Source organism: Protomyctophum bolini, assembly GCF_963924005.1.
Source record: "Protomyctophum bolini genome assembly, chromosome: 9".
Taxonomy (NCBI): Eukaryota; Metazoa; Chordata; class Actinopteri; order Myctophiformes; family Myctophidae; genus Protomyctophum; species Protomyctophum bolini.
The window spans coordinates 2094429-2119428 of NC_137870.1; the positions used below are offsets into that span (position 1 = coordinate 2094429).

At 45.5% G+C, this 25000-nt stretch overlaps 1 protein-coding gene across 2 annotated transcripts in view; it reads right to left on the reverse strand.

Annotated features, from left to right (window-relative positions):
- col4a4 (collagen, type IV, alpha 4) overlaps positions 1-25000 on the reverse strand; it is a 79789-nt gene that overhangs the window by 5697 nt on the left and 49092 nt on the right. For both annotated transcript variants that reach the window (XM_080772416.1, XM_080772415.1), the window contains 20 exons: positions 24413-24485; positions 23402-23508; positions 21930-22113; positions 19931-19999; positions 19532-19639; positions 15146-15214; positions 12081-12230; positions 10924-11085; positions 9391-9558; positions 7767-7910; positions 7025-7132; positions 6408-6589; positions 5886-5949; positions 5685-5759; positions 3891-3998; positions 3674-3781; positions 3316-3387; positions 2751-2879; positions 1539-1646; positions 629-784 (listed from right to left, as the gene is read on the reverse strand). In XM_080772416.1, coding sequence (XP_080628542.1) covers positions 629-784; positions 1539-1646; positions 2751-2879; positions 3316-3387; positions 3674-3781; positions 3891-3998; positions 5685-5759; positions 5886-5949; positions 6408-6589; positions 7025-7132; positions 7767-7910; positions 9391-9558; positions 10924-11085; positions 12081-12230; positions 15146-15214; positions 19532-19639; positions 19931-19999; positions 21930-22113; positions 23402-23508; positions 24413-24485 — 2344 coding nt within the window. The remainder of the gene's footprint in view (positions 1-628; positions 785-1538; positions 1647-2750; positions 2880-3315; positions 3388-3673; positions 3782-3890; positions 3999-5684; positions 5760-5885; positions 5950-6407; positions 6590-7024; positions 7133-7766; positions 7911-9390; positions 9559-10923; positions 11086-12080; positions 12231-15145; positions 15215-19531; positions 19640-19930; positions 20000-21929; positions 22114-23401; positions 23509-24412; positions 24486-25000) is intronic.

The window sequence follows — 25000 nt, forward strand, 5'->3', positions numbered from 1 at the left end:
ACGCACGCACGCACACACACACACACACACACACACACACACACACACACACACACACACACACACACACACACACACACACACACACACACACACACACACACACACACACACACACACACACACACACACACACACACACACACACACACACACAAACACACACACACAGTATTTTTCTTCATATGTGTTCTCTCTACTACTGTAGATGTTTGTTTGTTCTAGGATACTAACTATGAATTTCTATCAGCTAATCTATCCAAATATTCCTCAACGGCCTGTTATAGCGCCGCGATGAGGCTGATTTAGGCAAAACACACGTCCGTTATCAGCTAATCTCCAGCATCGTTGGCCCGATCCATGCCACACTTTGCACACACACACTCCCTGGATGCCAACGACGAACCTCTGCCCCAAATATTCCTCAACGGCCTGTTAGAGCGCCACCAGGAGGCCACAACCTGACCTGCCCTGGTGGAGACCTGTGCCGATTGGCACTTTATATCTAGCTTCACATAAATCTAAAAGCATAAACACAAAAGATACATTTAAATTACTTTACATCATTTAAATTTACAGGTTTATTAAGGTTAACCATATATTTGACATGTTTCTGTGTTGGTCTCACCTTTGGCCCCTGGTAGTCCAGCAATGCCAGGCAGACCGGGGGCCCCGTGAGCCCCCTTGGCCCCCTTCAGTCCCGGGAAGCCGGGCATCCCGTCGTCCCCCTCGTCTCCCGGAACCGGCAGGTTGGGCCCGGCGGGGCCACACCCCCCATGGAAACCTGCAAAACACACCACATCACGTTATAGTTGTCATTCATTAACCCATTCTGACCTGAGGTCAGATTCATACGAGGTTTCCACTAGGACACACACTGGTCTGATTAACCCATTCTGACCTGAGATCAGATTTCAGTCGTAGCGCGCCACTCGGGGGCGCGCTATGAGCTTGTAGATCTGCTGTTTTTCAATAGCTAAATAGCTTTCCTTGACATGAAAATGTTTGTGAACCACTGGAACCACTGGGGTAAAACCAGTAGCACAAGGGTTCAGGTAGGGTATGAAACCAGTAGTCAAGGGTTCAGGTAGGGTATGAAACCAGTAGCACAAGGGTTCAGGTAGGGTATGAAACCAGTAGTCAAGGGTTCAGGTAGGGTATGAAACCAGTAGCACAAGGGTTCAGGTAGGGTATGAAACCAGTAGTCAAGGGTTCAGGTAGGGTATGAAACCAGTAGTCAAGGGTTCAGGTAGGGTATGAAACCAGTAGTCAAGGGTTCAGGTAGGGTATGAAACCAGTAGTCAAGGGTTCTGGTAAATAAATATATACAGTATGACATATGACATACTGACATACAGTTATTATTCTGTGAGTTTGTCTTCATCACATACCGAGTATGTGATGGAGACAAACTCACAGAATAATAACTGTCAGCTTTGAAATGAAAATTCACTTGAGATTTCCTTTTAATTTAAAACCGTATGCACGTGAGCGAGGGCACGCACGCACACACGCGTGCAAATACACAGCAGTGCTACCTTTGGGTCCATCATCTCCAGTGAAGCCTTGTTCTCCTGTTTCACCTGGCAGCACCATTTTACAGTCCACACCTGGATAACCTGGATATCCAGCTGCACCTGGCGGACCTGCAGATGGACAGACAGACAGGCAGGGAGACAGATGGACAGACAGACAGACAGACAGACAGACAGGGAGACAGACAGATGGACAGACAAGACAGGCAGGGAGACAGACAGACGGACAGACAGACGGACAGACAGGCAGGGAGACAGACAGACAGACAGACAGGCAGGGAGACAGACAGATGGACAGACAAGACAGGCAGGGAGACAGATGGACAGACAGACAGACAGGCAGGGAGACAGACAGATGGACAGACAAGACAGGCAGGGAGACAGATGGACAGACAGACAGGCAGACAGACAGACAGATGGACAGACAAGACAGATGGACAGACAGACAGACAGGCAGGGAGACAGACAGATGGACAGACAAGACAGGCAGGGAGACAGATGGACAGACAGACAGACAGACAGACAGACAGGCAGACAGACAGACAGATGGACAGACAAGACAGGCAGGGAGACAGATGGACAGACAGACAGACAGACAGACAGACAGACAGACAGACAGACAGACAGACAGACAGACAGACAGACAGACAGACAGGCAGGGAGACAGACAGATGGACAGACAGACAGGCAGGGAGACAGACAGATGGACAGACAAGACAGGCAGGGAGACAGATGGACAGACAGACAGACAGGCAGACAGACAGACAGATGGACAGACAAGACAGATGGACAGACAGACAGACAGGCAGGGAGACAGACAGATGGACAGACAAGACAGGCAGGGAGACAGATGGACAGACAGACAGACAGACAGGCAGACAGACAGACAGATGGACAGACAAGACAGGCAGGGAGACAGATGGACAGACAGACAGACAGACAGACAGGGAGACAGACAGATGGACAGACAAGACAGGCAGGGAGACAGACAGACAGACATAAATGGTGATAGTCCAGACTACTCAAAGTATGACCAACCGACATACGAGGCCGATTACAACACTTGCGCATTCTGCTTGCGCAAGTAACAATGACAATCACTAACGATAATTGTTTATGAAGTATAGTGATAACTAGAACGTATCTAACCATAATACCTAGTAAATTGTACATACATAGCAGTATAAGGACATTGTTATTAAATAGTTATAGTACCTGTGAGTCCTAACTGGCCCTTGGATCCTCGGCTCCCGGGCTGGGATGGGCCCTGTGAGCCCGGAGAGCCTCTTGGGCCTTGGTCACCCTTAGCCCCTGAAGGGCCAGGAGAGCCTAGTATACCTGGACCTACAGAGACAGGTAGACAGGCAGGTGGACGAGTCACATGTCATTTTGTGTGTTTTTTTTAAATTATTCTGTGTTCTGTGTTTTATAGTCATGATTCACCAGGAGCCTGGCTGGATGGCTTAGTTGGCTCCGGGCTATATACAATTTAACTTTTATACAATTTATATATATGCAGTTTGCCTTACACACATTCTACCATGACACAGGCATTTTGTCCCATAATCAAAATACTGTGTGTGTTTGTGTGTGTGTGTGTGTATGTGCGTGTGTGTGTGTGTGTGTGTGTGTGTGTGCGTGCGTGTGCGTGTGCGTGCGCGTGTGTGTGCGTGCGCGTGTGTGTGTGTGTGTGTGTGTGTGTGTGTACGTGCGTGCGTGCGTGCGTGCGTGCGTGCGTGCGTGCGTGCGTGCGTGCGTGCGTGTGTGTGTGCGTGTTCACCTCTTGCTCCCATCTCTCCCTTCACTCCCTTCAATCCATCCAGTCCATGAAGTCCTAATGGACCTGGAGGACCTGACAAAAAAACATAGATAATACTTTATGTTAATATAATAAAATATATGAAAAAAACAGATCTAAGGGTTTGAGGTCAGATGTAGAGTTGCTGGCCAATATTGATGACATCAGGAAACTCCATATATGGGCTCAACTGCGACAGCAGGTCACGAGGCTTGGGCACCATATATGGGGGCTTGCCTGGGGTGACCAACCAACCAACACACTGACGGGAAATGCGCGATTCCATAGTAAATGCAGTCGCAACAATAATAATAATAATAACAATAATAATAATAACCACCTCTTAGGCCTTGTCTTCCCGGTTCTCCATTGGGTCCAGGTTGACCTTTCAGACCTTTCTGACCTTCAGAACCAGTTTTACCACTGGGGCCTGGGGGTCCGGAAACTCCTAAAACAGAGACAATACAAATAAACAACAACAACAACAATAATAATAATAATAATAATAATAATAATAATAATAATAATAATAATAATAATAATAATAATAGTAGTACCGTTAGGTCCTGGGTCTCCATGGGAACCAGGGGCACCAACACAACCTCGGGCTCCAAAGTAACCAGGAGGACCAGGTTCTCCAGCATCTCCCTGGAGTCCAGGGAAACCTATAGACAAAACACAAAGCAGTGTCTCTTGATTATGGGCTCCATTTTCGTTCGAGCTTTCTAAATACAGTATTTGGGGATTTAGCAGTGGGGAAGGGGTGTTATTCCCCCACTAAAGTTGGTATTTTGGTTACCTGTCTAAATCCCTAAAACACCTCCGTTACCCGTTACACTATGCATAGGTGTGGTTTGGGCGTTACAATAATTAAACCAATCACTGTGCCACATGCCACTGCCTTTAAGAGATCCCTTATCTGTTGCCCGTTATGCCCCAGTGCTATTGCTTCATAGCCTTACGGACCGGTCTCCCATGGAAAAGTGATGTGTCGCTTGCCTTGAAGTCTCACTTGTGCTGAACTCAAATACCGGTGTCGGCATAATAGATAGCGGGTGACGCTGGACCAAAATACCATTTAGGAACAGAGCAAGCTCCTATACTCGGAGGCGACAAAAATGGAGCCCAATGGGTCTACTAATGAGGCTAGTACTGTCAGTTGACGTTTGTGTGTAAGTTGTGTACAAATGTTGTGTCTATGTGAGACAGTATTACCAAACTATTGTTAATAGCACAGGCAGACTTGACTAGACTATGTCTGTAAATATGAAATAAATGCTTAAACATGTAGCTAGGTGTAATGTTAGAGACCACAGAAGTGAACCTTTCAGGCCCGTTTTCTCAACTCGCTGTTTTCTGCAAGACATTACTCTATAAGCCATAGAGCCTAATGTATTATAAAATACTGCATATAACCATCCCGTGGCGCACCCTAGCTTCATTATAGCGTTTTAATAAAGTGTGCCTTCTCGTGTAAAGGGTCAATAAAAAATGAGAACGCAACGGAGATGGTCGCCGTCTAAAAGAGGCCTAAATCTCAGCTGGAGAAACATGTTGTTTGCGTGCATGCGTCGCTGCCTTGCATGCTGTGTGCTACTCACTTGGAGTGATTTATGGCGTTGTCTTTCTGTTAAAACCAGAAGATAGTTGTGAGTAGGGCAACAAAAACGACGGGTGAGAGTCTTTAATTCGAGTCCCCATCTCTGTATAACACTTTGAACTATAAGTCGTACAATATAAATGGATTTCCCCTGGATTCTTCAAAATACAATGTTTTATACTTATTGTAAATCTCATGATGAACACGCAGATTATTTATAATTTAATACCAATTGGCTATGATTGGTTTTCAAAGTTTGTGGGAGGGTTCTAATTACACACAAAAAAAAATAAAAATAAAACATGAATGCATTATGCGACTTACCCCAAACTATATTCAATGCATGAGGCAAAAGTAATTGCACTTAGATCCGTAAGTCCCACCACAAATCCTACTAATCCTTTTTGATATTCATATGAAGCGCTTCTCGACTATTCAATTTACCGACAAAGTCATCAATAGGCGGGTTAATCGCAAAAAATATATAGTTCTAGTTCATTTTATTTGTATTAACCCCTTTTGGTGTTAGCGTTACGTTTTGCTTTAGCTATTGAAAAATAGCAGATCTACAAGCTCATAGCGCGCCACCGAGTGGTGCGCTACGAGCTTGTAGGTCTGCTATTTTTGGAAAAATCGAAGAACCACTGACATAGAAACGTAGCTTTTTCAGAAAGCTGACGGGATGTAGAAGACATTTTTAGAATCTGATCTCAGGTCAGAATGGATAAAGTTGTTGTGCTGCAGCTCTCACCATGTAGTCCAGTATCTCCAGGAGACCCTGAGTCTCCAACTGACCCAGGGACACCAACAGACTCTCCTCTATCACCTGGATTTAAGAAAAACAAAAGGTGCAGTTTAATGACAGCTCATATAAACGGACTACCACATTTGCATTACACGTTTCATAATGGTTAAAAGTGTGAGTATTATTTGTTTTGTGACTTTGTCTCACCTTTAAGCCCAGTGAATCCTGGGAAACCAGGTACCCCAAATGTCCCAGTGATTCCTGGGTCACCCTGCAATCACAACATACAATTACAGTACATTTTAAACCCATTTTGTGCGCAAGACGTCTGTACACGTCCTAATGGAGTATACCAGGGGGTGCCCAGGACTTCTGTACACGTCTTAGGATTTTTTTTACATTTTTTTATAATATATATTATATGTTAAATATATATACAGTATAAAAATCGGATGGGCACCCCAGGTATCTATTTTGAAAAATTAAAGGGCACACTTAACAGCGGCTCTCAGATATACAAGCAGATCTACAAGCTCATAGCGCGGCACACGAGCTTGTAGATATGCTATTTTTCAATAGCTAAAGTTAAAGTATAACATAATGCTTGAAACACCAAAAGGGGTTCCCTCCCCAAAATGGGTTAAACATCATGACGTCTGTCCTCTTTGAGACGGTTTGTGCCACATATTTCTGTCTCATTAAAAACAAAAAGAAGGTAAGACGTTCCACCTGATCTCCATTCTCTCCTGGGAAGCCGATGATCCCTTTGAGTCCAGGAGGTCCGGGTCGGCCCGGTTCTCCATGCTTCCCACAGGTCCCTGGTGATCCTCTGACGCCCGCCTCTATGCCCGAGGGCCCGTTGAGTCCAGGGTACCCCGGATTGCCATTATGTCCTACTGCCCCCTTATTCCCTGAAGGAAAAGTTACCATATTGTTTCTGTCGGTGGTTCTCAACCTTTTTCATGTCAAGGACCCCAGAAATTATCTGTATTTGGCCGCCGGCCCCATCTGAAAATATGTTGTTCCAAAGACACGCCAGAAGCAAATATTTGAGTTAAAAACGTTTGCTCTGAAAGAATATTATATTCAAAGATTTGCGCCACATTTTCACGATTTTTCAAAAATAGCAGATCTACTCGTAGCTCGTAGCGCGCCACTCGGTGCTATGAGCTTGTAGATCTGCTATTGTTCAACAGCTAAAGTATAAAATAATGCTTAAAACACCAAAAGGGGTTCCCGCCCAGAATGGGTCAATCACTATTTACGCCATATTTGATACTTTGTCTTATGACATTACTTAAAACCAGGAATGCCTCAATTTGGATAAATGTGTTGTGTCGTCTCACCTCGTGGCCCTGTCAAGCCTGGAAGACCGTGAAGTCCCTTGGGACCAGGCTCTCCTTTGATGGGGACCCCAAAGGTCTCTCCCAAGGCGCCTGGGACCCCTCGCCTGCCTGGGATGAACACAGTGAGATACAAATACTACTGAAACACAAGTGTTGGTAGTACTACACTATAGCACCGGTACAGTAGTAATACACTACCAGTACACTACTAGTGTTATTAGCAGTAAACTGTTATTGGTATAACACTAGTATTGGCACAAGTCTTTATAACTAGAAGCTAACACCCTAGTTATTAGTAGTACAACAACAGTGGTATTGGTCAGAGCATTATGAGCTATAAGTGGAGCAGGGAAAATGCCTCTCCACGCTCCAGGGGGCTGTTGTCATGTTTCAAAATAATAATAATAATACAACATTTTTTTTAAAGTGGCAAAAAAACGGGCGCTCCCCCGTCAAAATTTTCTCACTTTTACTGGTTTCTCACTTGTACTGTAACATATACTGTATACCCCTTTGTTTCAGACAGTGAGCGTTTGTCAGAACCTCTGTTTGCATTAGCTGTGTATGAATGTGTCTGCTTCCGTAGCCTGTCGTTAGTTCTGTCACAGTGTTTTATATTATGAGTATACTCAAGATTAAAAGGCGTACGTTTTCGACCGAAACATACATTTCATAACTATATGCCAGTGTTGCCACTATTAAGTATTAACCACTATTACAGACGGTAGAATCCATCATGTACCTTTCTGTCCTTTGTGTCCGTCTGTCCCAGGTAGACCCGATCGGCCATCATAGCCGTCCTCCCCCTTCCTCCCTGGTAAGCCAGTTATCCCGCTGGCCCCTGGTCCTCCCGGGCACCCTTCTCTGCCCTGGGGTCCTGTCAAAGCTACAGTACAGTACAGTACAGTACAGTGATTGATTGATTTAAACCTTGCATTGAGGTTCACCCTCAGTTGCCGTGCTGATGAGGCACAGATATAAAACACAGAAACAATGACAGATAAAACATAACGCAAAGTGATTACGTTAAAAAGGTTTAAGAGCATACTGTACATGGATAATCATGTGTGGGGGGGGGGGGGCAGAACGCACAAAATAAATACATCTCTGCCTGTGATATTATAATATTGAATATATATGTAATATTGAAATTAATTTAGTTTAGGACGTGATTACTAGTGACAGTGATTCATGGGGGCTGTGGACAGATGGATACCGGTATCGGTGTGGATTAAAAAAAATGCCATTTAATCACACAATCAATTAAAATATCAAAATGTTTGATTTCAGGTAAAACATGATTCACTCCCAATCCAACAAGCAAAAACCCTGTTGGCTTAGCAGTGTTGTTTTCGTCGACTAAAACCAAGACTGTTCGTCGACTACCTTTTTTCACTGACGAAAACTAAATGGAAACTAAATGAAAACTAAGCTATGAAGTCATTTTGAAATTAGTTGCATGCTGAAAATAGCCCATCTCGCTTGTAGATCAGCTATTTTCAGCAAGTGAAAAAAAACGACGACGCGATATATTCGTGCGAATAATTCGCATTTAAAAAAAAACTATTGAAGTCCATGCAAGCTTCCACATCAGTGGCGAATGTGCGAAAATGCGACCGTTTTCGCTCTTTATTTGTTCGCTCTGGTGTCGTATTTTGCAGAGATTCGCAGGCGAACTGCAACATGCAATATTTCGCATTTTCAGATCGCTTATTCGCATCGCGTCGCTAATTGGCCAGTGTGTAATGACCTTTAGTAGTCGCTTGGTGAATGAAAACAGCCGAACGACAACACGGAACATGTTGCGATGCGACAGGTTGTGAGCCTGCATATTGCTGTGAAAAAACTAAAAGACTGACATTCTTTTGAAATGTTTGCCTATAAATGATAGGTTCTATTGAAAAATACAAACTTTGGGAGTGTGAACTTGTTAATTTTAACCTGTGTGGACTGCACTTTGAGCTATCCTCTGCAACGCTGCGATTAGCTGATGTGATTGCACAACGGTGATGAGTAGTATTCATGAGTTTCAAATGCAGTCCTAGTACACCTGCCATGTTGGGGATCAGCAGCTGTTGCAAACAGATTAATTAGTTCTCAACGCCTATAAGACGGTTCAGACAAATTGAAACACCTGTGTGGCAGGTGTAGGACTACATTTAAAACGGATACACCTGACTTGATTTTTAGGCGTCATTTTCATAATCACACACTCGATTTCAGTTCTGACTTTTACGTGAATGAATGAAAAACATGTTTTCCGTCCCCTAAAAAGTCTGTGGTAAAAAAACAACAACATTTACTATTTGATATATAACTTATTATGGTACTACTAGCACCATTGTCGCTCCTGCTGTGTATTTTACCTAGCGGTCCATTGGGCCCTGGCTGTCCATGCTCTCCAGGGGAGCCTGGGACTCCTGGTTGTCCCGGGTATCCAGAGAACCCTGGTGTACCCGGCTTCCCCTCCGGACCCGGGGGTCCCATGCCAGGATACCCATCTTCCCCCTTGGCTCCCTTCTCCCCCCAAAAACCTAGACAAACAAAAAGTACAACTCATTGATTACACTATACGATACATATCCCTTACAAATCCCACTGTAATAAATATCTAATGTTATTATTGCACAACTAATAATGTGACAATGCAACTAGGACTACTGCTGTCTCTGTATTAACCCATTTAGACCCGAGTTAAAAACATTCACTTTGAAAGAATATATATATTCAAAGATTTGCGCCACATTTTTACGATTTTTCAAAAATAGCAGACCTACAAGCTCGTAGCGCGCCACTCGGTGGCGCGCTACGAGCTTGTAGATCTGCTATTTTTCAATAGCTAAAGTATGACATAATGTTTAAAAAACAAAAAGGGGTTCCCGCCCAAAATGGATTAATTATATGGTTAGATATGACTGACAATGCAATGCAACTGAGACAAAGAGCAACACTTTTCTACATTCTGGACAACCGCTCTGCAAATCATGTGGCGACGTTGTACGAGTATGAAGTTATGATTATGATTATAGTACTTTAGTGTCAGTTCACAATGAATTAGACCGTTCCTCACCCAGGAAACAGCCCAGCTCCGAAGCTCAGAAGACATGCAGTAAAGGCCGTGTCGGGCTCGGGAATCGAACCCACGGCACACTGCGACTGCCGCCTGGGCCAGACAACAGTCTTGTCAAAACTCGACTATTGTAACTCCCTCCTTACTGGCCTACCAGCATGTGCACTTAAGCCTCTCCAGCTGATCCAAAATGCCGCAGCTCGCTTGGTCTTCAACCAGCCAAAATTCTCACATGTCTCCCCCCTGCTCCGCTCCCTCCACTGGCTCCCGGTCGCTGCCCGCACAGAATACAAAACTCTGATGCTGGCATTCAAAGCAACCAAAGGTATGGCTCCCCCATATCTTGCAAGTATGATTGAACCTTACAAACCCTCCCAGGTATGGATGTTTATGTGGGGAATAAACTGAATAAAGGGGACTGATGCGGTCGGAAGGTATTTTTCATTATACCCTTTTCTTTACCTATGTATAATCATGTATGATGGAGTTTAACCCATTGAGAACAGATTCTACAAGTGTCTTTTAAATCCTTAGAGTTTTCTGAAAAAACCCATGTTTCTATGTCAGTGGTTCTCAAACATTTGTGGCCACCGACCCCCATCTGAAAATATCTCATTTCAGAGACTCCCCCCAGAAGCAAAGATTTGAGTTAAAGACGTTCACACTGTGAAAGAATATTCAAAGATTTGCACCACATTTTCGCGATTTTTCAAAAAATAGCAGACCTATACAAGCTCGTAGCGCGGCAGCGCATAGACCAGAATGCTTAAAACACCAAAAGGGGTTCCCGCCCAGAATGGGTTAACATTTTCCAAACAGCCACATTTACCTGGAGGTCCGATGTGTCCTTTCACTCCCTGTAACCCCCGAGGGCCGGTCTCCCCTGCATCACACACGCTGACCTTTGGGCCAGGGGCTCCTACTTTGCCTGGCGGACCGTCCACCCCTCTCTCTCCTCTGCGTCCCAGGGCTCCTGGGATTCCTAAGGGACCTGAAGGGGAAGACGTTTACCATTTTAAAACACACTTTGACCTGAGTTCGATTCGACTAAATGTCTTCTAAATCATGACAGTTTTCTGAAAAACCCCATGTTTCTGTGTCAGTGGATCTCAAACGTTTTCATGTCAAGGAGCCCCAGAATGATCTGTATTTGGCCACAGAATCCCATCTGAAAATATGTTGGTCCAAGGACCCCCCCCCCCCCCCCCCAGAAGCAAAGATTTGATGCAGGTGCTGTTGGCCTGTCGCGTGTCCCAGTCCCCCCCACTGTAGTGCGTGCATGTGCACATCTTGTTACCGGGGGGGACCAGGGGGGGTTTCCAAATCCCCCAAATCACTGAATGCTCCTTTAATCAATGTACTATAGAAATGAGTCACTGACATGGTGACTAATTTCTACAGTGATTAGATTCAATAGGTCACCACCATTTTTCGTGTTACTGCCGAAGGTGTCTGAGTTCACAGAGTCTTCTCTCTCTCTCTCATGTGAGCTACTGTACCATGGATGAAAGTTGAGAGTTGTCATTTTGTGCACATAATACACAATAATATTGAAGCAAACAACGTAAACACAAAAGTAACTAATACCGCTACTAGTTACTTTTCTAATGCATAAAACTCTATCGGTTCGTTCCTGCAGCAACACAGGAGTGCCATTAATGACGGTAACGCACACCCTCTCGTGTAATATTGCGATTACACAACGGTTACCCTTAAAAGAAACCCCGTCGTCAACTCAATTTCATTATATTTTCATCAACTAAGATATTCGATAAAACAAAATCATATTTTTTTTAATGACAGATGTAGCCACTACGACTGGAAATGTCCCATGCAAACACCTAGCTTACCTCGTAGCCACTCAACCAAATCGCCTGCAGTGTTTTTGAGAACGCTTTGTCCATATTCTTTTTACAGTCTATGGTTAAAACACCAAAAGGGCTTCCTGCCCAGAACGGGTTTATTCTATTCAACCGTGTAATTTACCCGTTAATCCTGCAGGACCAGGTGGTCCAGGGACTCCTTTAGGACCCTGGTAGCCTGGAGGTCCCGTGAAGCCCAGCGGGCCGGGGTCCCCAATCACAGTGTCCCCAGGGGGACCCTTCAGCCCTGGGGGTCCCCGAAGACCAGGAGAACCTAGAGGACAAAACAAGAGTCAACTATTTAGAAGAGACAATAGGACAGCTGAGCAGAGAGAGGTTTATTTATACCACCAAAAGCCACCCATTTAGACATGAGGCCAATTCTAAGAGAATTCTGGAAAAACTTCAAATATTTATTCCAAAAATAAATCTGTTTCTATATACTGTGCATAGCATTTTTATTTATTTTATTTAACCTTTATTTAACCAGTAAAATCACATTGAGACTGCGTCTCTTTTACAAGTGGGAACTGGCCAAGAGGCAGAAATAAAAAATTACACTTCAATACAACATCATCAAAGTTACATTTTGAACCAGCAAATACAACATCCGTAATACACCTTAAAATACCTATACATAAATACAACAAGTCACCTGTCCTACTTTTTTCTTTTTAGTAGCAGGGCAAAATACACCATACAGTATACACAAATATACACAAACTCCACGAAAATTAGCCGATATAATAGATATATAGGCATGAAAATAAGCTAGAACATATCCCGACATGTGCAAGTGTTGGATTGTACATCAAAGATGATCCTTTTGAAAGTTCTCAAGGGAACTTTCAAAGCCAGTTTTATTCTGGACTGTAGGTCATTCCACGACCAAGGGCCAAAGAAGGCCAGACATTTTTTGCCCCCCTCAGATTTAAATGCTGGCACTACACACCGCAGCCAAGCATTTGACCTGAGGTTTAGGCCGTAAAATAACGTCCTTAGGGTTTGAATTGAAAGCATTAGGCCTATGTGATTGTAATTGTGACGCATTACAGTATATGACGCATGACTACCTGGAAGGAACTGTGACATTTTGACACGGGAGCCTATTATTGTGTCAAATCACAACAGATTTTGCCCAACTCGTCACCATGTTACGTCCTGGGAGTGAGTGGATTGTGTATAGGGAACAAATCAACTCTATCCCCACAATGGGACCAAGACAAGACGTTCTGGTGTATGCTGCTCCTCACTGGCTGCACCAACTGATCTGAATTTGCACACAGGCTGTCAGGCATTGACCATTAGCTCATGCAGGGCTTCTCAAAGCCCTTTTTTTTCCAATTTGACAAATTGAAATGCTGTTTATTCGCCAACTCTGTTTAACTCTAGAACCGCAGTTTTCGCCGGCACTGCGCATGCACGCCGTTGTCTCCACTGACGGGTCACAAGCACATGCGTGCATGTGTGCATGTGTGTGTGTGTGTGTGTGTGTGTGTGTGTCACGCAGATGGGACACACACACCAGGTTCCAGGCTTCCAGGGTTGCCAGGTTAGCTTTTGCAACAAGCAACTGGGTCTATGAAAACAAGCCCTAAACGCCCTGTGTGCTCCTTCCATGGTTGCCACCTTAGCCTTTGTGACAGACACAAACAACTGGGTCTATGAAAACAATCCCAAAGCCCTCCTTAAACATAATACAGTGGCTATTTGAAAATAACAGATCTACATTAAGCTCACAAGTCACAGCGCATCGGCGCGAACGGGCCTGCGTGTGTGTGTGTCGCTGTTCCGCTGGGTTTGAAGTTCGGCGATGATATTGGGATTTATTAATGTCTAATGAATATGTTGTGTAGAAACAGCAGCTTCACCTATAGGTTCAACTGCCCAGACCCTTGGCAGTTGCCAGGGGAAAAGATAACGGTGTGATTTGAATACGACCCCAAACGGGGGTAGAAATGACTGCTTCACCAGCCTGAGACCAGCAACAGATCAGCATTATACTAACCCAAAAACTGAGTTTAACTATAACACATTATGCCTGCATTTATCTAAAGGTGGATTATGTAATCCCAGTGCCTATAAAATAAATGTAAATGATGAATGTGTTAAACCCTAAATATTATAATAACCATATACTCATGGCAGGCAGAGCCTGACATTCTGAGTGTGAAATGTGACACCTCTATCTAAAGGAAAGAGCCAAATATGGGGAGATAAAGCCATGCACCTCCACTGTCACTAAGACAGTAGTTGGCAATTTCCGTACATACAATACTGGTGAAAGTCACGGCTCCGTCGCGGTCAAAACAGCAGTAGTATAATATGTACAGATGTCTGGGTTTTCTAGGCGTGTACAGTACGTACGGAATTGCCAATCCGTGCCATTTCACCGTGTTCGGGTGAGATCAGGCTGAGTCCACAATGAGGCTGCGTCTTTAATCCACAATGGGACTTCAATAATATGGGGAATAAGGCACTGCTACTGTAAGGGCCGATTCATACTCCTATTTTACAGCTGTTTCTGCGCTGTAGTGCCGAAATGATTTCGGCTCGTCAGAAAATGTCAGTAGCACCGAAGAGCCGACTTCAGGACGGTACCCGCCCCCCCCCGAACCTCAAATGACGTCACATTGTAGGCTCTACAGAGCCGAACCGACTTTTATTCGGCTCTAAAATAGGAGTATGAATCAGCCCTAAGACCTGTTAGGCACACCTAACAGGTCTTTCTCAGCGTTTGTCAATCTGAAGTGTTGGCTTTCTACCAGGCCAACACTTCAGATTGACACCGCTGAGGAAAACCTGTTATACAGTAGGTTGAAATGTGTCAGTTGCTCTCTGTCTGTGCCGGTAAATAAAACAAAAGTGACAAAAGGACATGATATCGTGTGTTAGCATCATGTTATGCTTTAGCTATTGAAAAATAGCAGATCTACAAGCTCGTAGCGCGCCACCGAGTGGCGCGCTACGAGCTTGTAGGTCTGCTATTTTTGAAAAATCGAAGAACGACTGACATTTTTAGAATCTGATCTCAGGTCAGAATGGGTTATAATCAGACCAGTGTGTGTCATGCAGTGGAAACCTCGTATGAATCTGATCTCAGGTCAGAATGGGTTCATCAGACCAGTGTGTCAGAATGGGTTAAATATATGAATGTACAGTATGCTATTATTGCTATACTAATAGTACCTGGTGGTCCATCGAAGCTGTCGCCCTCTGGTCCATCTTTACCTGGATCACCTCGACTGCCATCAGCACCTAGAGACACACACACACACGCACACACACACACACACACACACACACACACACACACACACACACACACACACACACACACACACACACACACACACACAGACACACACACACACGTTGTATAAATATATACATACATCTAAATAAATAACACGTCGCCAACACAGTCATGCATGAATTAGAATTAAAGCTCCTTTAGGGACGTTTTTTTGTGGACGAAAAAGAATGCCCTCCAGTAATGTTGACTTGCCTTTACCTTCCCGTGCTTCCGGTAGCAGTGTAGCTATACTAGTAAGAGATATTCTGTCTTTTTCTTCCGAGGCTCAATGTGCTAAAAGAGAGTTTGTGTTTTCAGTGGCGCTTTTGGCTAACCTATGAAGTGCTGGAACCAGGAAATCATATGTTCGGTAAAAAGCAAATCCCATCCATTCACATTCTGTGTTTTCACGTGCCTTTTATTGCGCTTCTATTCTATTCTGTAGTGCCTCTTCCTTGTCCGCCATTATGGGATTTTAGTACTTCGTTGGACCCATTGGTGTGGTTGATACGTATGTGCAATGATGTCTTGCCTTTGTATTTGAGGTTTCTTCCTGGAGGCTGAGACCTTGACAGTCAATCGTGCCAATGAAAACATTTGATATCGTATCACAATATCATCCCCTTCCCCAAACCCCTCCCCCTTTATCATACAACCACAGCTGTGGGAAACCCACGAGGCAAACCAAGGCATATTTAATGAACTGGTTGGGCGTGTCCACATAAAAACATCCTTTTAACAAATACTTCCTCCTTATATAATAATTAATAATACCTAATAATGTAATAATGTACCTGATGATCATATTTCAGGGTGGGAAAAAAATAATCACGACACAAAAACATAGAATCGCTGGCACCGGGTGAATTATTTACTCTTGGCAGTGAAAGAGCTCACTCTCTGACAAGAACGTCATTAGATGTCTTTTGTCCAACTATCGGTATATAACGATGGAAGTTGGAGGTCCATGTCCATGTTGTGGCTTTCACATTTATTTTTTATGTTTTTTTTATGGAGGGACAGACAGTATAGGCTGACAGGAAATGGGGAGAGAGATGTGGGAAGACATGCAGCAAAGGCCGCCGGGTTTGGGAGTCGAACCCGCGGCACACTGCCAGACTGGATTACCAGACAAGGTGCCTGGACCATTGAGCCATGGCCCAGGCCGGTGGCAGCCAATTTTAAATTGTCACTTCACTGTCTGATGGGGGACCCTGCCCCGAGAAGCACCGCGTCAGCACACAGGACATAGAACACATGTGGGAGGGTGGTACCGACAGGACACAGAACACATGTGGGAGGGTGGTACCGACAGGACACAGAACACATGTGGGAGGGTGGTACCGACAGGACACAGAACACATGTCGGAGGGTGGTACCGACAGGACACAGAACACATGTGGGAGGGTGGTACCGACAGGACACAGAACACATGTGGGAGGGTGGTACCGACAGGACACAGAACACATGTGGGAGGGTGGTACCGACAGGACACAGAACACATGTGGGAGGGTGGTACCGACAGGACACAGAACACATGTGGGAGGGTGGTACCGACAGGACACAGAACACATGTCGGAGGGTGGTACCGACAGGACACAGAACACATGTGGGAGGGTGGTACCGACAGGACACAGAACACATGTGGGAGGGTGGTACCGACAGGACACAGAACACATGTGGGAGGGTGGTACCAACAGGACACAGAACACATGTGGGAGGGTGGTACCGACAGGACACAGAACACATGTGGGAGGGTGGTACCGACAGGACACAGAACACATGTCGGAGGGTGGTACCGACAGGACACAGAACACATGTGGGAGGGTGGTACCGACAGGACACAGAACACATGTGGGAGGGTGGTACCGACAGGACACAGAACACATGTGGGAGGGTGGTACCGACAGGACATAGAACACATGTGGGAGGGTGGTACCGACAGGACATAGAACACATGTGGGAGGGTGGTACCGACAGGACATAGAACACATGTGGGAGGGTGGTACCGACAGGACATAGAACACATGTCGGAGGGTGGTACCGACAGGACATAGAACACACGTGGGAGGGTGGTACCGACAGGACATAGAACACATGTGGGAGGGTGGTACCGACAGGACACAGAACACATGTGGGAGGGTGGTACCGACAGGACATAGAACACATGTGGGAGGGTGGTACCGACAGGACACAGAACACATGTGGGAGGGTGGTACCGACAGGACACAGAACACATGTGGGAGGGTGGTACCGACAGGACACAGAACACATGTGGGAGGGTGGTACCGACAGGACACAGAACACATGTGGGAGGGTGGTACCGACAGGACACAGAACACATGTCGGAGGGTGGTACCGACAGGACACAGAACACATGTGGGAGGGTGGTACCGACAGGACACAGAACACATGTGGGAGGGTGGTACCGACAGGACATAGAACACATGTGGGAGGGTGGTACCGACAGGACACAGAACACATGTGGGAGGGTGGTACCGACAGGACACAGAACACATGTGGGAGGGTGGTACCGACAGGACATAGAACACATGTGGGAGGGTGGTACCGACAGGACATAGAACACATGTGGGAGGGTGGTACCGACAGGACACAGAACACATGTGGGAGGGTGGTACCGACAGGACACAGAACACATGTCGGAGGGTGGTACCGACAGGACATAGAACACGTCAGAGGGTGGTACCGTCAGGACATAGAACACGTCAGAGGGTGGTACCGACAGGACACAGAACACATGTGGGAGGGTGGTACCGACAGGACACAGAACACATGTGGGAGGGTGGTACCGACAGGACACAGAACACATGTCGGAGGGTGGTACCGACAGGACACAGAACACATGTCGGAGGGTGGTACCGACAGGACACAGAACACATGTGGGAGGGTGGTACCGACAGGACACAGAACACATGTGGGAGGGTGGTACCGACAGGACACAGAACACATGTCGGAGGGTGGTACCGACAGGACATAGAACACATGTGGGAGGGTGGTACCGACAGGACATAGAACACATGTCGGAGGGTGGTACCGACAGGACATAGAACACACGTGGGAGGGTGGTACCGACAGGACATAGAACACATGTGGGAGGGTGGTACCGACAGGACACAGAACACATGTGGGAGGGTGGTACCGACAGGACATAGAACACATGTGGGAGGGTGGTACCGACAGGACACAGAACACATGTGGGAGGGTGGTACCGACAGGACACAGAACACATGTGGGAGGGTGGTACCGACAGGACACAGAACACATGTGGGAGGGTGGTACCGACAGGACACAGAACACATGTGGGAGGGTGGTACCGACAGGACACAGAACACATGTCGGAGGGTGGTACCGACAGGACACAGAACACATGTGGGAGGGTGGTACCGACAGGACACAGAACACATGTGGGAGGGTGGTACCGACAGGACATAGAACACATGTGGGAGGGTGGTACCGACAGGACACAGAACACATGTGGGAGGGTGGTACCGACAGGACACAGAACACATGTGGGAGGGTGGTACCGACAGGACATAGAACACATGTGGGAGGGTGGTACCGACAGGACATAGAACACATGTGGGAGGGTGGTACCGACAGGACACAGAACACATGTGGGAGGGTGGTACCGACAGGACACAGAACACATGTCGGAGGGTGGTACCGACAGGACATAGAACACGTCAGAGGGTGGTACCGTCAGGACATAGAACACGTCAGAGGGTGGTACCGACAGGACACAGAACACATGTGGGAGGGTGGTACCGACAGGACACAGAACACATGTGGGAGGGTGGTACCGACAGGACACAGAACACATGTCGGAGGGTGGTACCGACAGGACACAGAACACATGTGGGAGGGTGGTACCGACAGGACACAGAACACATGTCGGAGGGTGGTACCGACAGGACACAGAACACATGTGGGAGGGTGGTACCGACAGGACACAGAACACATGTGGGAGGGTGGTACCGACAGGACACAGAACACATGTGGGAGGGTGGTACCGACAGGACACAGAACACATGTGGGAGGGTGGTACCGACAGGACACAGAACACATGTGGGAGGGTGGTACCGACAGGACACAGAACACATGTCGGAGGGTGGTACCGACAGGACACAGAACACATGTGGGAGGGTGGTACCGACAGGACACAGAACACATGTCGGAGGGTGGTACCGACAGGACACAGAACACATGTGGGAGGGTGGTACCGACAGGACACAGAACACATGTGGGAGGGTGGTACCGACCCATGAGTCCTGAGAGACCCTGCAGTCCATTGTCTCCTCTCTGTCCCTTCACTCCATCGGGCCCAGGGTGGCCCGTGAAACCTTGTGGACCGAGTTCCCCCTGGAGACCTGCAGAAAGACAGCCAGACGGATGGACAGGACGCTATGAAATATACCTACTCCATTTTCATACACAATACTAGATACAGTAGATGGATGGATGGATGGATAGATGGATGGATAGATAGATAGATACATTCAAAGACGCAATGACGACACAGAACCTTTCTCAAGACTGTCAATGCAGGCATTTGAACTGTGTGTGTGTGTGTGTGTGTGTGTGTGTGTGTGCTACCATTCAGTCTGTCGTGAGTGTCGTCAACAGCATAAGTTGTTGACATGTGTTGCATTCATGTCTACCTGGCTCTCCAGCTTGTCCCTTTTCTCCAGGGGGTCCAGGGCTTCTGGGAGCACAAGGCAGTCTCTCCCCTGAAAAAACAAAAAAAACATTTGACAACGTTGTTTAATTTAATAGATAGCTGAGCTCACAGCATCAGCTCTCTTCTACTTGTATTCTCCTCTATTACAGAACTAGTATAGTTCTGTCACTTTCACACTTGTATGTATTTATTTATAATAAATAATAATATCTCAAACTTATATAGCACTTTTCTGAGGCCTGGATTATGTGTCGCCTCTTAATCTCCTCACTAACGCTTCACTGTAATGTACTGTAACTGATCAAGGATCTGACCCTTCTGATCTAAGATTGGGTCCTTTCCTTGTAGGTTGATTCTAATGTTGCTGGTCTAGAATCAGATCCTTGTAGTCCTTACTGTTGGTTGATTTCTAATGTTGCTGGTCTAGAATCAGATCCTTGTAGTCCTTTCTGTTGGTTGATTCTAATGTTGCTGGTCTAGAATCAGATCCTTGTAGTCCTTACTGTTGGTTGATTTCTAATGTTGCTGGTCTAGAATCAGATCCTTGTAGTCCTTTCTGTTGGTTGATTCTAATGTTGCTGGTCTAGAATCAGATCCTTGTAGTCCTTTCTGTTGGTTGAATTCTAATGTTGCTGGTCTAGAATCAGATCCTTGTAGTCCTTTCTGTTGGTTGATTCTAATGTTGCTGGTCTAGAATCAGATCCTTGTAGTCCTTTCTGTTGGTTGATTCTAATGTTGCTGGTCTAGAATCAGATCCTTGTAGTCCTTTCTGTTGGTTGATTCTAATGTTGCTGGTCTAGAATCAGATCCTTGTAGTCCTTCCTTACTGTTGGTTGATTCTAATGTTGCTGGTCTAGAATCAGATCCTTGTAGTCCTTTCTGTTGGTTGATTCTAATGTTGCTGGTCTAGAATCAGATCCTTGTAGTCCTTTCTGTTGGTTGATTCTAATGTTGCTGGTCTAGAATCAGATCCTTGTAGTCCTTTCTGTTGGTTGATTTCTAATGTTGCTGGTCTAGAATCAGATCCTTGTAGTCCTTTCTGTTGGTTGATTCTAATGTTGCTGGTCTAGAATCAGATCCTTGTAGTCCTTTCTGTTGGTTGATTCTAATGTTGCTGGTCTAGAATCAGATCCTTGTAGTCCTTTCTGTTGGTTGATTCTAATGTTGCTGGTCTAGAATCAGATCCTTGTAGTCCTTTCTGTTGGTTGATTCTAATGTTGCTGGTCTAGAATCAGATCCTTGTACTCCTTCCTTACTGTTGGTTGGTTGCAATGTTGCTGATCTAACTCAGTGGTTCTCAACCAGTGGTCCGGGGACCACCAGTGGTCCTTGGGGGGGATTGCAGGTGGTCCCCAGCTAAATGATGGAGAGAGAGTTGGTAACCAGATGGAACCCTTAATAGATCTTTAACTCTTGAGAACGTCAGATGAAATTGGTTTCATGTTACGCTCTCAAAAGTTAAATTACTGTTAAACATCTGCATTAATACATTTTACAAGAAGTCTACACAATTAGAGAATGTAGAATAATTGTTATTTTGATCAACATTTGCCAGGCTGTTGTCTCTCCTATGGTAGCCTCGGAAACCGCAGGCATTTCGTTACTCCTATGGTACCAACATCAATACAGCAAGTTTTGGGCCTGAGAGGCTAAAGGCTCATACATACAGTAGTCTGGGCTTTCGGTGGTGAGGTGACCACCGAACTACAACATGACGTCACGAGCCGCGGTGAAGAGCAAACCACCGCCACCGCTCCAGCCCTTCTCTCTGTTTTTACTCACCACCACCGCTCAACGTTATTTTGCGGTGGTCAGCGGTGGTCGTGGTGGTCAGCTCACCACCGAAAATCCAGACTATGAATAGGCCTTAAGTCTCACCAGAACGGTGGTCCGTGGCTCAAATGCCAGACAGATGACGGTCCTTGGTGTGAAAAGGGTTGAAAACCACCGATCTAACTGACGCAACTCCTTTGCTTTACCTTGAACTCCTTTGGGCCCCAGGGTGCCCGGACGTCCGGCGGGCCCCGGGTCTCCAGCCGGCCCTCTCATTCCCACGGCTCCGACCACGCCAGGGCCCGGCTCCCCGGCTTGTCCCGTGAAGCCTTTGGGGCCCTGGAACCCTGGATAACCTCTGTCTCCGGGAAATCCAGAGAAACTGTCCCCCTGGCGATAACAACGAAAAGTTTAATCGCTGAAATATTGTGAAAAAGGAAAAAAAAGAAGAATAAGGAATGTATATATAAAAAAAAGCCTGTTTTCAGTTTTGTTAATGAGTTTTAATCCTTCAGATTTCTTGGCAACACTGACTATATCATTCTTCTGTCTGTCTTTGACGGCACCTTATGATGGCTGTAACAATAATTGCATAGATGTGCATAAACTCAGCTGTTTATGGCATTCCAGAGATTGGGTATTTGTACCTATAATCGCTCAGTAAGGCTATGCATAGACGAGACCGATACTATGGACTGAAATGTCACATGCACGCTTCAACATCCTTTGCTAATCCTTTTCCATCAGAAAAATCCATTCTGTTATTCTGATAACAACAGAATGGCCTTTATTGATCCTTGAGGGGAAATCGGTTGACACAAACAGCAGCAGCAAATCCGTCAAGACAAGCACGTAATACACATCTAAACAAAAGGCTGCAACGAAGGGCCGAACACCCAGGGCAGGGACTTCAAAACTAAACACAGGTTGATATCACAAGTTGTAGCCTATCCTATGACTTTGACTTGTGATACATAGAAGCCACTGGCTTATTTTAGCTCCTATAAGAAAAACTGTTCGTGAGTTATTCACCAAAATGTGAAAAACATTCCTGTTACATTTTCGTTATGTTTCATCAAATCAAATCAAATCAAATACATTTTATTTGTATAGCACATTTAAAAACGACTCTCATCGTACCAAAGTGCTTCACAGGTCAAAGAAAACAATACAATACAGTGCAATACAATACATCAGTGATAAAGTGGTCAAGAAATACTCTATACTATATTTTTGATACATTTTCACCATGACATTAATAAGAGCCAAAAACGACAAGACGTTTTATTGCCAATTATGGACCGGATGCCACGGATGACAAGACGTGCTCCCTTGGGGATTAAATATATATATATAATATATTAAAAAGAGAATAGAGAATATATTATATTCTTTTTTTTTAATCCATATTTTGAAAAATCTTCTAATCTGGTGTACAGGTGATGACATGCACATTACATGCATAATAGAATTACAATTTCTTTCTTTTTTTAATAATGGCCGAATTGGCAACCGAAGCCTAAACTGGTGACCACCAGGTGGCGCTGAAATAGTTTTTAACCAGAGCGGTGCCACCCAAACTATTCTTTTTGATAATTATTAATTAGCATATAGGTTGCCGCAATCTGAAATGTGTTTGACGTAAATTGAATGTGATCTGTGCGTGTTCAGATTATACCTCAGGGCCGATGTCCCCCGGGGACCCCGGGATGCCATCTGCTCCTCTCCTCCCAGTAAAGCCAGGTCTACCTGGGGGCCCTAAGTCGCCTCGCTCACCTTTCTCACCTGGACACACACACACATTTTAATCATTTATTTATGTCCACATAAGAGATACAAATACAAGGACACAAATATTTACAAGGTGCCGTACAGAATGCAGTCAGCAAATCCCGAACAAATACCCACACACCCTTCAGGGGTACAGGTAACAGCGTCTTCGCCATATTTGGCGGCTACCGATAGTGGAAGATATTGCACAGAATTTCGCAAGCCGTTTGGCTGCTTTTTTTGGCATCCCAAGTTGTTGGAAGCCTCTTACGACCAAACTGTGTACATGTCCTAGGCTGCCGAAGATAAACACATACAGATTGCACCTATAGCCTAGTTCAATGATGGTCTGGAGGAGCGGCTGGTACTTATTGACCTTAGTCATAAAGGCTTCCTCTAAGCTAGAGTCAAAGGTGCAGGCCATTTCAAGAATGAAAACTGAATTATTCTCTTCATTGACCACAACAACATCTGGTGTGTTAGCAGAGAGATGTGCAAAAATGTCAGTATTTTCACACACACACACACACACACACACACACACACACGCACACACACACACACACGAAACGACGTCATGTAATCTCACAATCTTGCAGTGTGTGATCCTCTGTCACTGATCAGTCATGCAGGCTGGAAACCTCGACGAGTACATACTGTACATGTTGTACATACTGTACATGTTGTATTGTTTACTGTGTTTAGTTAGTGCATTAGTCACACTCGAGAACAACGTTGACAGACACACATCCTCCGTTATTGGTGCAGAGACAAACCGCTAATGGCAGTGAAATGGGAAAAAAAAGAAATAAAAGGCCTCACAGGAGAGAGAGAGAGAGAGAGAGAGATCGCTAATTACTGTTATTAGTAATAATAGTATAGTTATTAGTGAAACAGATGTCCGTATGGTCATCCCCACCTTTGATATCCATGATGTAGAGGTCACCTTTCTGACCTTTTGGCCCTCTGATGCCCGGGAAACCTCCGAGACCCTAGCAACACAGAGACAGAGGAAGTCACACCGTAGCAACATGAACCGAGACCCTAGCAATACAGAGACAGAGGAAGTCACACCGTAGCAACATGAACCGAGACCCTAGCAATACAGAGACAGAGGAAGTCACACCGTAGCAACATGAACCGAGACCCTAGCAATACAGAGACAGAGGAAGTCACACCGTAGCAACATGAACCGAGACCCTAGCAATACAGAGACAGAGGAAGTCACACCGTAGCAACGTGAAGGCGGGAAACACAACACCCTATAGCTACATATATATAACTCCCAGCCATGTACAACCCAGATTCGGCTCAAACAAGGGACTAATTTTTTTTCGCTCCTATGCCACCAAAATGTGGAACACCCTACCAGCAGTCATTAAGACATGTGAATCCCTTGACTCCTTTAAAAGCCGCTCTCAAAGGGCACCTACGGACGGCTGCAATTCGAAACTGGCCTCTGTAAAATCTTAATCCCCCCCACCCCCCCCACCCCTTTTTCCCCTCA